The sequence below is a fragment of the Gymnoscopelus microlampas genome (genome assembly GCF_963454915.1).
Source record: "Gymnoscopelus microlampas genome assembly, chromosome: 8".
Lineage (NCBI taxonomy): Eukaryota > Metazoa > Chordata > Actinopteri > Myctophiformes > Myctophidae > Gymnoscopelus > Gymnoscopelus microlampas.
Window position 1 is genome coordinate 36,405,929 of NC_139945.1, and position 12,786 is coordinate 36,418,714.

The window sequence follows — 12,786 nt, forward strand, 5'->3', positions numbered from 1 at the left end:
CATACCACAGAAATATACTTTTTCAAAACGTCCAATATTCTTTTTTTTCTTTGCCTCTGCAGTACAGTATGAGCAGCACCACAGTAGGTATGGTGTACAGTGGCTCCACTCTCAAAACAGAAGACTATACTCATTTGCACCAGCAGGGGGCAGAGGGGTTCCGTTTCAACCACATACCGGCAATAAGTCATCTAATATTAGCCTTGGGCCCGCCAGCATTTCAAAGTTCAGGCATTTCTTTTTTGCAGCCTGTGTTTATAGGTAGGCATGGAGGAGTCAATCCGCCACCACTACCACACACACTGTGCCATCACTGAGAGTCTCCATCTCGGCTCTAAATGAGCTCTTTAAGACAGCGGGATTATTTCCAGATCCCTGGTTGTGTAAGAGCCACTGCTGTCAGCCTATAAAGCAGACCCGGGGACCACACAGCCAGGGGAGTGCAGACCACAGAATTAGAATGGATAGAAGGAACGCAGAATAGAACTTCCTGGTGCCACTCAAGACTGTGAGACAATGAATAAGGTCGAGACAACGATAACAAAACGCTCACGTTTCCCTGACAATATTGCGGAAGTTTGGCGACCGTTTACCGGGGCAGCTGCGAGCAGCTGAACTGTTTTGATGCAAACATCAAAGAGAGCCTAGCAGAAAGAGAGCATGACGCACATTAATTGAACTAACGTTTGAAGAGCTTTGGGTCAATGTCAGCCCTTTGACTGCTTTCTTTCTGCTAGACTGGCTTAAAACTTTCATCCTGGGGGTTTTTCAGTTAAATGATGCCTTTGCCATGGCAACATATCAGCTTTCCAATGATAATAATGCAAAGCCCCAATTGTTATGACCATGAATTACTTTATCTATCGCTGATACAATTCTATTGATGCCAAATATCCTGTGTGCCATGCAGCCAAACCAAACTGCCCTTCATGAATGCTAATTGAACCACATGAACCCTAGCGTCCTTATTCTGGACACATCATAATAGGTGAAAATATTTGGCAAAAACATAGCCTAACTACAATACAAGCTCACAACGTGACAGGTTGTGAGCTTGTAGATCGGCATTTTTTGCTATCTGATGTACAACAAAGTACATAGGGGTTTACATGGTTAAACGGGAACGCCATCTCTATCCGGTTCAATTCTGTGGATCAGACAGACATAGTCGGAGGACCTGGTCCTCCTCACTGAGCCGGCCCCTTCCTGACTACTCCTGAAGGGAAGAGGCCCCGTGGAAGACTTGAGAAACTGGACACCTCTGTTTTAGGGGGAAAGGCCTTTAAAAAACAGAATCTGGCCCGACCGATAGCCCTATTTCCACGGCAACGTCCAATCAGAATGACGTCTGCGTCTGAGGCCATTACACTGTTATGGCTAGGGATGTGAAGCTCTAGTTCTAATGTGACACGGCAGTGATTTACGGTGTCCCCCATGCACGGCTGAGGTGGTATGAGTTTCCAGGGCTGGTAGTACACTTACAGTAAATCTCACACCTTGTAATAACAATAAGACCACTTCCAGTCAAAAGACCATGATCAAGATCAAATCCATTATGCTGTTAAGACTCTGTGAGGGATGGTACGGTATGTCTTTAATAAACAAATAAATAATAAAATATCACAGTGATAAGCAGAGCATCAGAGAGAGTAAAGGGTTTGCCGTGCCACGGCACCATAAATGCATATTTGTTCATATGCCGATTATAAAATATAAATCTTGCTGTCCCAAAATGTAAACTATTATAATTTAAAACACAATTGTTGTGGTTTGATTGTCTGTGTTAGATTACTGATGGTTCATGCTGTACATTATAAGCAGAAGCCGATCCTATAGCTCCCTCTAGAGGCAATGGGCACAGAGAGGGAATTAGAAATTAGAAAACTGAGCATCAACTATGTGGATAATATCATTGCTGTCGGGCAGAAAGCTCTCTTCTCCATATTGTATATAATATATTGTATATATAACTGTTTGTGTGTTTTTTTTGTAAATTAACACCCTAGTTGGGCATTTTATAAAGGCATTTTGTAGAATCTGCCTCAAGTCTTCATGGGTTAATGGGAGAATAAGTGTCAGGTGAGTTTCAGGTAAATACTGTACGTATTACAGAACATTATATCTGGTTTCTCTTAGGATGGAACTCGATGGAAATTACAATTTGACCTTTAGATATCTTAGTTTTCTCAAAGCAGGACATCCAAAGGAGGTAGAAAATAGAATGCTAAAGTTTCTGGTCTATCCATTGCAATCTGAATAATGTTGTCACTGAATTGCTTCAAATGTCATGTAAATAATAAAGGTTATAAAATGTGCCACATAACTACAGTATGAAGGCATTATGGTGGCTCCACCAAACAGTATCTCACTTTTTAGGAATCATAGCCTATCAAAATAAATGTGTAGGCACATTTCATTTGGTCAAATGCATCAGAGGATGAAGGGTGCACTGAGGAATTACATTAGATCAATGGCTAGGGGGCTATATAAGTTTAACCACACTGAGCTTGCACACTGAGTCTGTATTCTTCATCCGAAATAGCCACACGTTAAAAAAATAATACAACCTCACCTTGTGCCAATCACCTTTACACACTACATCCGAAAAGTTTTTGATGTTTTTCACATCATCTTGTCTGTACTGTATGTTGCAGTGACTGAGGCTGTACTCTGAAGAATGAAGCCTATGGATTCAGGAAAAACTCATTGTCTAGTGCACACTTCTGATGCATGATAAAAATTTAGAATGGCAATAAAAAAAACAATAATAAAAAACATTTGTGTGTGTGTGTGTCTACTGACAGCCGCTGTATAGGATCACATTTGGTGGTCTTATTTTGTTGCGCCAGTAGGAAGTGTACCACTGAAATAAACATTTAAATCGCAATAATCCTGCAGATCCTTGAACAGCGGGTGAAACTCTCCTTGCTCTTTACGCGATCTCAGGATGCATCCAATAATTCTCTTATTATTTTTGTGTACAGACATTGAGAGGACCACACAATCCTCCTCACTGCTTGTTTGTTTCGTTCTGTGACATTTTTGCAACTAATAATATGCATCAGACTCAGCGTGCAAGTTGGCTGTACATACTTTCTTTGGATACGAAAAATAAGGACTCAGTGTGCAAGTTCCTTAGCCCTGGTGTCCCTATTTTGGGGATGTGGTAATAGGCGAAAATTCTGAAAGATAGCCACGGGCTACTCTGTATGAACTTATACACATCATACAGTGGTGTTGCGTAGCGAGAATAGCAGGTCTACAAGCTCAGGTCTACAAGCTCACAATGGACCGCAATGTGAACTGTTGACCTGCTATTTTCATTGTACGACGGTGTCAGGCATAAGAGGTTAAAGAAACTCTTTTCATAACTTACTTTTCTCACAGAAGGAACCGGCCCATCCAGGGGAACACGTGCAGGCTCCACTGACATGGTCACACAGAGCTCCGTTCTGACAGTGGCATCTCTGGGCGCAGCCCTGCCCATAGCTTCCATTCACACACTCTGAAAGAAGAATTCATCTCTTTTAACCTCTTAAGCCCTATATGGTTGACCGGAATCCGGAGGGCTCTGTACTAGTGTCTTTTCTGTTTTCTGTTATTGTGGGGAAGGCTTTTGCTGATAGCATATCGACAAGCTCAAAACTGACACAGCAACACAGGCATCCTTCAAAAAGGGTTAGATTCTAATCTTCGGGAGACCAACCGGAAACTGTCACAATGCCCACTTTCATACCAGTCTTTACATTTAATTAATTCATTAATTCATTAAAGCTGCAATCCGCAACTTCAATGTCCCACTGTATTCCCATTCAAACTCAGTCACTTTTGAGCATCATGCAATACGACCTGTTAACCAGCAGTGGTCCTACCTGACCACAGGATCTACATTTCTCAATAAAATATCAGGGAGACCAAGGAAAATCACCACATTTGTGTTATATTGTATTATCAAACTCTACCATACAGATTGGTCAAAATAATATTTTATTCACACAAAAAAGTAATGGATTGCAGTTTTCATAATTGCTTAATTTAACTGAATTATTCAAATGAAATTGCTGCAAGTCAGTACTTTAAACTAAAGAAACAAGTGCTGTATGTCCTAATGGGAACTCATCACTAGGGGGTAGCATTCACCAAAATATAAGTTAAAACTGATCTACAGAAAGCTTGAAAGATTTTGAGAAATGTTATTTGAATGCTTTCCTAATAAGATTTCTTACTCTTTTCACAGTAGTCTCCGGTGAAGCCAGCCTCACATACACAACGGCCGGTAACAGGGTCACAGCCCAGAGAACTGTCACCACACTGGCATATATTGACACAATCCTGTCCCCAGGAACCAGGTTCACATGCTGTAGAGATCAAGAAAACATTAATTACACACTACTCACATTTAATAACAAAATTGTCTTAAAAACGGATACAATACTAGAAGGCATAGCATCCACAGGACTTAATAAAGACCACATATACCTTCACTGATTTGTCACCTTACTCAGTGGTTCTCAAACTTTGTCAAGGACCCCCAAAATGATATGTATATGTACCCCCCATCTCAAAAATATTTTGTGCCAGGGATTAAAAAAAATGTGCAGATCTACAAGCTCATAGCACGGCAAGAAGTGGTATGTATGGGCTTGTATATCTGCTATTTTTTTTAAAGCCAAAGTATAAAATATGGTTAAAGTGATTGTGACGCTATATTAACTAATTTGGCTGGGGAACCCCTGGTACCCCCAAAGGACCCCACTTTGAGAACCAATGACCTAAATCACATACTAGTACCTACTAGTCTTGCGTAGCGAGATTATCAGAGGTCTCCACCTACTGATACTTCTGGTGACTGTAGGGGCTAAAACTGTGTGAATTAGCAGATGAAAAAAATAACAGAATTGCAGAACCAATCATGAATATTGGGATGGTATCAGTATTGGTTTCCAAAGCAGTAGGCGGGTAGGTTTGTTTATTTATGAATTTAGATGTCACCAGATGTATCGGTAGGCAGAGATATCCGATCGTCTGGCTACACGAGACTACCTGCTGTGGTTAAAAAGAAAGTCCCTATGTCAGCGGTTCACAACCTTTAATGGATCACGGCCCACTTTAAAATCTTGAAAAAAAGTGGTTAGATGGGTGGAATGCGTGCTTTTATTTACGTTTATTTTAATGATCAATTAATCGGATGTGTTCCGGCTTGGATCAATGGAACTAACCTATTCATCTGTATCACAATGACACAATGACTAATATCTTTTCTTTTAATATTAATGTTAAATTATCATTAAAGTATTTTGCTAATATTATTTGGGGGCCTACAGGCTGGGAATGGTTGCCCTACGTACGTGTGATGCAGTCAGGGCCTGTTTTGCCAGGCGGGCAGGAGCAGCGTCCACTCTGTGGGTCACAGCTGGCGTCAGCGTGGCATAAGCAAGGCATCAAACAGTCTGGGCCGTAGTATCCTGAGGGGCACTCTGTGGAGAAGACAATATACATTAATAAGCGGTGGTACAAAACTGCATCATGAATAAGTACAAATTTGACTGAGCAACTTTCACTTGTAGCTGAGTTATACATGACCACTACTGGGGTTGAGTACGTTGTCTACCACTGTATGTAATTAATACACTTTAGTCACGCACGCTGCCACATTCTTGGCTAACAGAAGAACTTGGTAGGAAATAAGAAACAGTCACTGACTGCAACTTTTTATGACTTCAGAAAAAAGAAAACTTCAAGAATTGAAGCAATTAAAAGAACAGACAGAACACATTATTGAAATTATAAATGTGGAATTCAGAGACTGTCCTGTAGTTGTTTTTTAACCACTGTAATTAGCATGCTTTGAAACATATGGGAGCGAATAAGCGGTCTGCATATTGACTTGTGATCTTTCCAAAGCTAAAACATAAATGCTGGCACATATTTATAATTGCTGCAAAACTTGACATCCAGCTACAGTATGATTATGGTTGTTTCATTCATGAGAAGACATGTCTTACTACAGTTCCAAACATAACATCGAAGTCACTGAAGTTCGAGCAATGCCAAGTTTTAGGATTTTTGGAATGTCCTAGACCACCAGGCAATTACCGATATTTTGACGAATATCTTGTGGTGCAAAGTGCAACATCTTCAAATGAATTTGAAAAACGTTTTTATTTGAGAACACTTAATCTATAAGCAAACACATTTTATTTATTAACAAATAGCTCTTTGATTGAATACACACGTAAACTGAACTTTATTTTATTTAACCACAAAGTCCTACCACAAAAATGTGCTATTTTTGAACATTGGAAAACCTTTGAAACTTTTTTTAAACTTCCAACTAAAATGACATGCGTAAAATAGCCAAGCCAGGTTGAAATTGGTTAAAAATCAGGACGCATTGCCCGCATAATTGCCAATAGCGATGACGTCAAAAAAGTCAAATAATGATCGATAGTGACTAACAGCACGTCCTGGTATTCAAATCCCAGTTTTGTCTTTATTTAAGTCTCAATGTAGCTGTTTAAGCCTATACAAACCATGGGGTATGGTGAAAAAATCCCAAGATGGGTTCACCACATAGTAGGCTACAAAGTGATGAAAAGTGGTAATTTTCTCCCCAATTTAGTCATTGCCAATCCCCTCCATGTGTTCTGCGGTCCCTGGCGCTGCCAACCCCCACTGTTGGTCTTGGGGAGAGTGTAGACCGCTGGTTCTCAACGTTGGGTCTGGGGACCACCTGGGGTCCCAATGGTCCCTTATGGACCTGTAAACTCTGATTGTGTACAAATGGAACCAAATGGACCCGTAATTGTACACTCTCAGAGTTAAATGAACACTGAGGAATTTTACAGTGTACATCGGCATCCCAGAGATAAAAAATGCTATCAAATGGGTGGTCCGTGGCATAATGCTTATCAAACTGGGGGTCCTTGAAATTCAAAAGGTTGAGCATCAAGGGTGTAGACAATCATATGCCTCCTCTGATACACATGGAGCCAGCCGCTTCATTTCACCTGACCTTTTCACCTTCATTTAAGCCCAGAGCAAGCAGCAGGAGTCAGTGACAAGGACACAGTCCCCTGCCGTCTACCCAACCACGTTGAGCTGCCTGGCCAAGCCAGAGGCACCGCTGCCAGGAAACACATCTTCACTTGTACCACTTTCCTTTCATTTTACAGTTGCTGTAGTGTGAGAAAATGAAGCATAATGCAACTAATACCAGAGAGGTTGGGCTCGTACTCTGATGGTGTATGGTGTGCGTATTTTCTGAAATTTGACTAGATCAGTTCTTCAAAAAGCTTGATATTTCCATACAAGATGGGGTGAAACAATGGCATGGCTTCCCTGTGACTCTCTGATGCCATACTGTATGAATGATCTCATGTTGATGTCATATTGATGATGTCGGCCTTGCCCAAATATGCAGGGACGACGGGACAGTGGATCTGAGATTGAATTCACAAAACGTGAAACATATTCACACAAAAAAATTAAAATCACAAAAAGTGAAAAATATTAGGGGATTGACTTCCTTGGCCTACTGGCAGCATGCACAAGAAATGTGGCGCTGATCGTGTGTGAATTGCAAGATTAGCCGCAAACGGACGGACAGCTGGACGGACACCAACTCACCAAGATTTGGGGAACATACAAATACATACATACAGTGGGATGGGTGATGGCTGATTTAAGCAGCCACACTGAGTCAAACTAATTGAACTCGGAGCTACAGTAGTGTGAGTGTACTAATGAGTGAGATCGATGCACACAGAATAAACTAGATGTGTGCATCGAGTTTAATACTGACAGCTGTTGCTGTCAAACTCTATATAAATACGTAGAGTTGGGTTGTACATATGCCATATTGGCAGGGGACACTTTGACATAACTCCACAGCAAGAGATATCCCTGGGCTGTACCTGAGACAAAACCTTTTTTTCTGTTTCATCACCATAACTATAACTGTTTACGTTGAGTGTTTTGGTATGAAAACCTACATTTTCTATGTGGGTTATAACCAATAATGACGCGATGATGCATCACTCCAACAGCAGCAGTCAATGCCGTATGTACATGCATATCCATGTCCCCACACACACTCAGGGAGAGAGCCTCTCTCTCCAGCCAGAACACTAAATCTGCTCTCCCCTGTAACAGTTTTTCTCTAGCGATTCAGTTTCAGTTTCAGTTATACCACAGCATGGCAAGCAGCCCTGTTTGATTCTGTAAAGCTCATTGAAATAAAGAGAACTGTGTGATCCAGGAACATTGGCTGCTGTCAGTGTCTGTGCTAACATGGAGCTCTTCACACAGACAAACGCTGTTCTAGACGGCTGACCGCTTTGGTGCCGTGCCGTAAAAGTGGAAATAGTTTGCGAGCTTTTAAAACACAGATCTGCAACAAGTTGGCTAAAACTCACCAGCCTGGCAGAGTGTTCCAGTGAAACCTGGCCTGCAATTACACACACCAGTCTGCTTGTTGCAGGAGCCTCCATTCTTGCAGGCTCTACAAGACAGCTGGCACTGCAACCCCCAGAATCCATCAGGGCAGTCTGCAGGAAAAAAGGGAGCACATGCAGAGCTCATCTTCCAGTTTCACTGAGGGCAGGACACACATACCACTAGACCAGAGGTTCTCAAAGTGGGGTCCGGGGACCCCAGGGAGGGGGTTCCAGGGGGTCCTCAGCTAAATGAGTTAATATGGTTTAACCACTAACCCTATTTAATTCTATGGCTATTCGAAAATACTAAATAGCCATAGTCCCTGGCACAAACTCTTTTAAAATGCAGGTCCACGGCCAAATACGTATACATTTGGGGCTTCTTGACATGAACATGTTTGAGAACCACTGCACTAGATACATTTAAAGTCAGATGATATTAAAGTCACTCCCAGTAAAAAAACATATTCTAAGGGCCTAAAAAGGTAGAAGTCTCTCACTAAAGCAGTATCCTGAAGTCAAGCTACGTTTGTCCTAAGAGTGTCATTAGATCGATGTGCCTTTCCTGCTGTATGTTTAAATATGATAAACTTAATTATTTAAGACTTGTGTTCTGTGGAACAAATGAGTCCATGTGACAGCAGGCTAAGAGGGATGCTATGAATTATTAAATAAAAACACTTTTTTTCTTAGCCACTTAAGCCCTATTTTCTTCTTAATACAACAAATACAGAAAATATCTGATCTACAAGCTCACAACGCATCGCGTTGTAAGTACATTTATAGACAACGAAAAGTTGTGCACCTTGTTGACATGAGTCCCCAGTCCTCCCAGCAGGGCAGATGCAGCGTCCAGTCGTGGGATCACATGGAGCTCCTCCGCACTCGCATCTTAACCCACAGCCGTCTCCATAAGTCCCCTCTCTGCAGGCTGACAGCACAGGACAATACATCAAAACCCAATGCAACAATGGTACAAAAAGCACAGCGCAACGTGTCACAGAGGCCTGACGAACACCAGACTTTGTTGAAACATTGTGCTCACAGCAATAAATAATGTAATAAAAAAAAGAAAGATTTCACTCTTGGGAACACAAAAGCTGTATGCAGTTATTTTCTCTTCACTTCAAAAGCACAGTGCAACATACAGTAGGACTGCTCAATATTATACAGCAGTAGCACAGCACAGCTAGAACTACCCTACTGACAATACAATGTGATGCAACCTGTTGTGAGCTTGTGCTGTAGATCTGCTATTTTTGCCACTGTACACAGTATACTGTATAATCAAAATGTTGACATTTTGCCTATAATGACGTGCCCAAAATCGGGACACCAAGTTTGAAAGTGGTTTTATAAGCATTTCACCAATGAGTATTAACAAGAGTTTGTGCTTAAATAATAACTACATTGGATCATTGAAACACATTATTTAAAAAAAATATTTCATATAGCCAATGTATAAAATATGGGTAAAAGTGGTTAAACTGATGTTGATGCTGTTTTAACAAATGTTGTTGGGGATCCCCTGGAACCCCCCAGCTTTGAGAACCACTGGTTTATTTAATGCCTTTTGCCTATTGTCTCTGGGCTTGTATTAGAACTAAGAGGCCCCCGTCAAAACATAGCGTAAATACATTCTAGTAAAAGGTGAATGGTTTGTTTGTTTTAATAAAATCAGCATGCCTGAGCATTTAGGGTTGACATACTGTAACTCTGCACTGTTATCTCGGACTCGTCCACTGAGACAGTAACATTATGACTTTAACAGAACCTCCTGAACCAAATTCAAACATTTTCTGGACCATGGTGCTGAGAGCTCAGCCACCGGAACTTTCCATCAGCCAGTAGAGCAAGCAGCCAGATAGACGAGGCCCTGCTGAGGAGGAACACACACGTTCATAGTCCACATACGCTGATGGTACAGCGTATTAGGACCACAACATTTCCATGAAATACACAGACCAGGTGAATCCAGGTGACAGCTAACACCCGAGATTCAAACCAGGTTCTCCCATGTGGGAAACCAAACCTCTACCGCTAGGCCAAGAGGGAATCCCCCCATGGCCAGGCCAGGCCAGGATAGATATTAAGCTTTTGGGCTTTAGACTGAGCTACTCTGCTACACTAGTATAACCTTTCTTGGGGTTTGCCCAAACAAACTCACTCCAACCATGAAGGAGATTTAAGAATTGCAAGTTATTACAACAAAGAGGGGACGAGGAAGAAGTGAAATTTCACTTCTTCGTGGTCGCTGGAACCACCTCATTTGCGCCACCCAAACCTGCGTCAATTTGTATCTTTGCATTGACTTTGAATGTAATCACACCGTAAAAAAGTATAACTCAAATTGTGAGCATTTAAAAAAATATTGTATACATTCTATGTACATGCATACAAGTAACGTGAGAGCATGGATAGATGATCAAATGTTGCAAGTGCACATATGTTTGATAAGGTGTTGTGAGGCCTTGTCTCACCCAGCTGGCATTTGTCCCCATGAAGGCCTGCAGGACATCTCTGGCTGCACTCCCCACTACTGGAGTCACATGGTCCTCCACCTGGGCAGTCACACTGCTTCTCACAGCCAGGCCCAAAGAATCCTAACACACATTCTACAGAGAGAAGAAAACACACATGCACATAAACACATGCACGCGCAGTGAAGGAGCAACTTAAAAACAACTGAGTGTGTATGACTAGTTGAGCCCTTTATTGTTTTTTTTAATATATATATATATAAATAATGTATCCTGTTATTGTATTCTCTTATTTTCTGTTTTATTTATTACTTTTTCCCCCTCTTTTTTTTGTATTTTCATAATGTGTTTCTTTTGCACTCTCTCAATGCTTTTTGTCTTAATGTCTTAATACTTAATGTTTTTAATGAAATAAGGTTGTCTTGCCTTGCCTTGCTTTGCCTGGCCTTGCCTTGATTGATCAAGGCGTCCAAAGCCAATCTGTCACCTAAATCAACATGTGGTTGTGAGAGCAAGTTAGGGAGTCAACCTTAGTAACGCTATACTGTAAGGACAATAAAGTAATGTGAAACAGCTTGGACATATTTTATTTCCTGTACTCTTGGACAAGTCTCTCTCAAAGTTATAATCCAAATAAGCGAGAACCAAGCAACTCTGTCTGAAGCTGCTCCATGAGCAACTGTACTGTCTGACTTTATGCAAGCATAGAATGGCAAGGCTTTCAGGCAGACATACTTAAAAACTTACACAATAATTAAAACAGGTTGGAAGTTACATAAGAAATCCACATCACTGTAAAATTACCACTTAGGTGTTTAAAAAATGTCTTAAGTTGGACACTTTATCAGTACAGCTAAGATTTGGTGTAAGGAGTTACACAGCTCCTCTAGGGATCTGCTAGGGGACTTTTAACACACAAGGGGTGTTTCTTTTGTGCGATTAATTCCCATTCATTTAAACTACTGTATATGGTTGAGTACATAGAATGTGAATATAACGCAGCGATAAAATCTGGTAGATAGAAATGAGGTAGATTTTTTTCAGTGATAAAAATCGTCCACCTGTATGAATGAGGCATCACCAAAGTAATAGCTTGATATGAAATAAGCGTATCGCATTTTCGTATTGTTTATTCCATCGCTCCTGGTGTGTAAAGTCTTGCTAAGTATTCAACACAGAAAGATGCTAGTTAGCACAATTTGTACATGGACAGTCAAAGGTTTGGCTCTGACAATAGCCATGTGTTCGGTCAAAGTTTCCTTGAGTGAGAAGCTGAACCCATACCGTCCCACTCTATCCAAATCACCCTGGACCTCAAGATTTCACCTAAATCCCAAAGAGATGCATTCAATGCTAATAAATGAAAAACTTAAGAAAAACTTAAGAAAATCACTGCGCTCTGGGAAGTCAAGCCAGGACAGTGCTTACCATGCTGACACTGTGCACCATGGTATCCAGGCTTACAAACACAGGTGCCGCTCCTAGGGTCGCAGCCAGCGGAATGTTTCAGAACACAGTCGCATTCCTTGGAACAGCCTGTACCGTGGGTCCACCTGGGACATGCTGGGGGAAGGAAGAGGACCTCAATAAGAAGGACACGTATTATGTTTTATTTGGATCTGGTGTATGTCGCAATGCAATTGGGTAATGCTTTAACCAGCTCAAGCCCTACTGCAAAAGCATAGTATACAAGCTCATGTTATGAGCTAGTAGATAGGGATGCCAGGTTGAAAGTGGTTAATACTGAATCTAAGAAAGGCATGTGTGATTTGAATGATATCATAGATGGGGGGAAAAAAAATCTTCCCATAATTAGCAATATGTTTATTTGCCCTTAATTTGGTGTGCAGACAGTTTTTTCTGTCTGC

At 41.2% G+C, this 12,786-nt stretch overlaps 1 protein-coding gene across 1 annotated transcript in view; it reads right to left on the reverse strand.

Annotated features, from left to right (window-relative positions):
- egfem1 (EGF-like and EMI domain containing 1) overlaps nt 1-12,786 on the reverse strand; it is a gene marked incomplete at its 5' end in the record, with an annotated part of 90,356 nt that overhangs the window by 19,847 nt on the left and 57,723 nt on the right. The window contains 7 exons of the mRNA XM_084065497.1: nt 3,377-3,505; nt 4,227-4,358; nt 5,349-5,477; nt 8,418-8,549; nt 9,244-9,369; nt 10,919-11,053; nt 12,347-12,481. Of these exons, the coding sequence (XP_083921623.1) occupies nt 3,377-3,505; nt 4,227-4,358; nt 5,349-5,477; nt 8,418-8,549; nt 9,244-9,369; nt 10,919-11,053; nt 12,347-12,481 (918 nt within the window). The remainder of the gene's footprint in view (nt 1-3,376; nt 3,506-4,226; nt 4,359-5,348; nt 5,478-8,417; nt 8,550-9,243; nt 9,370-10,918; nt 11,054-12,346; nt 12,482-12,786) is intronic.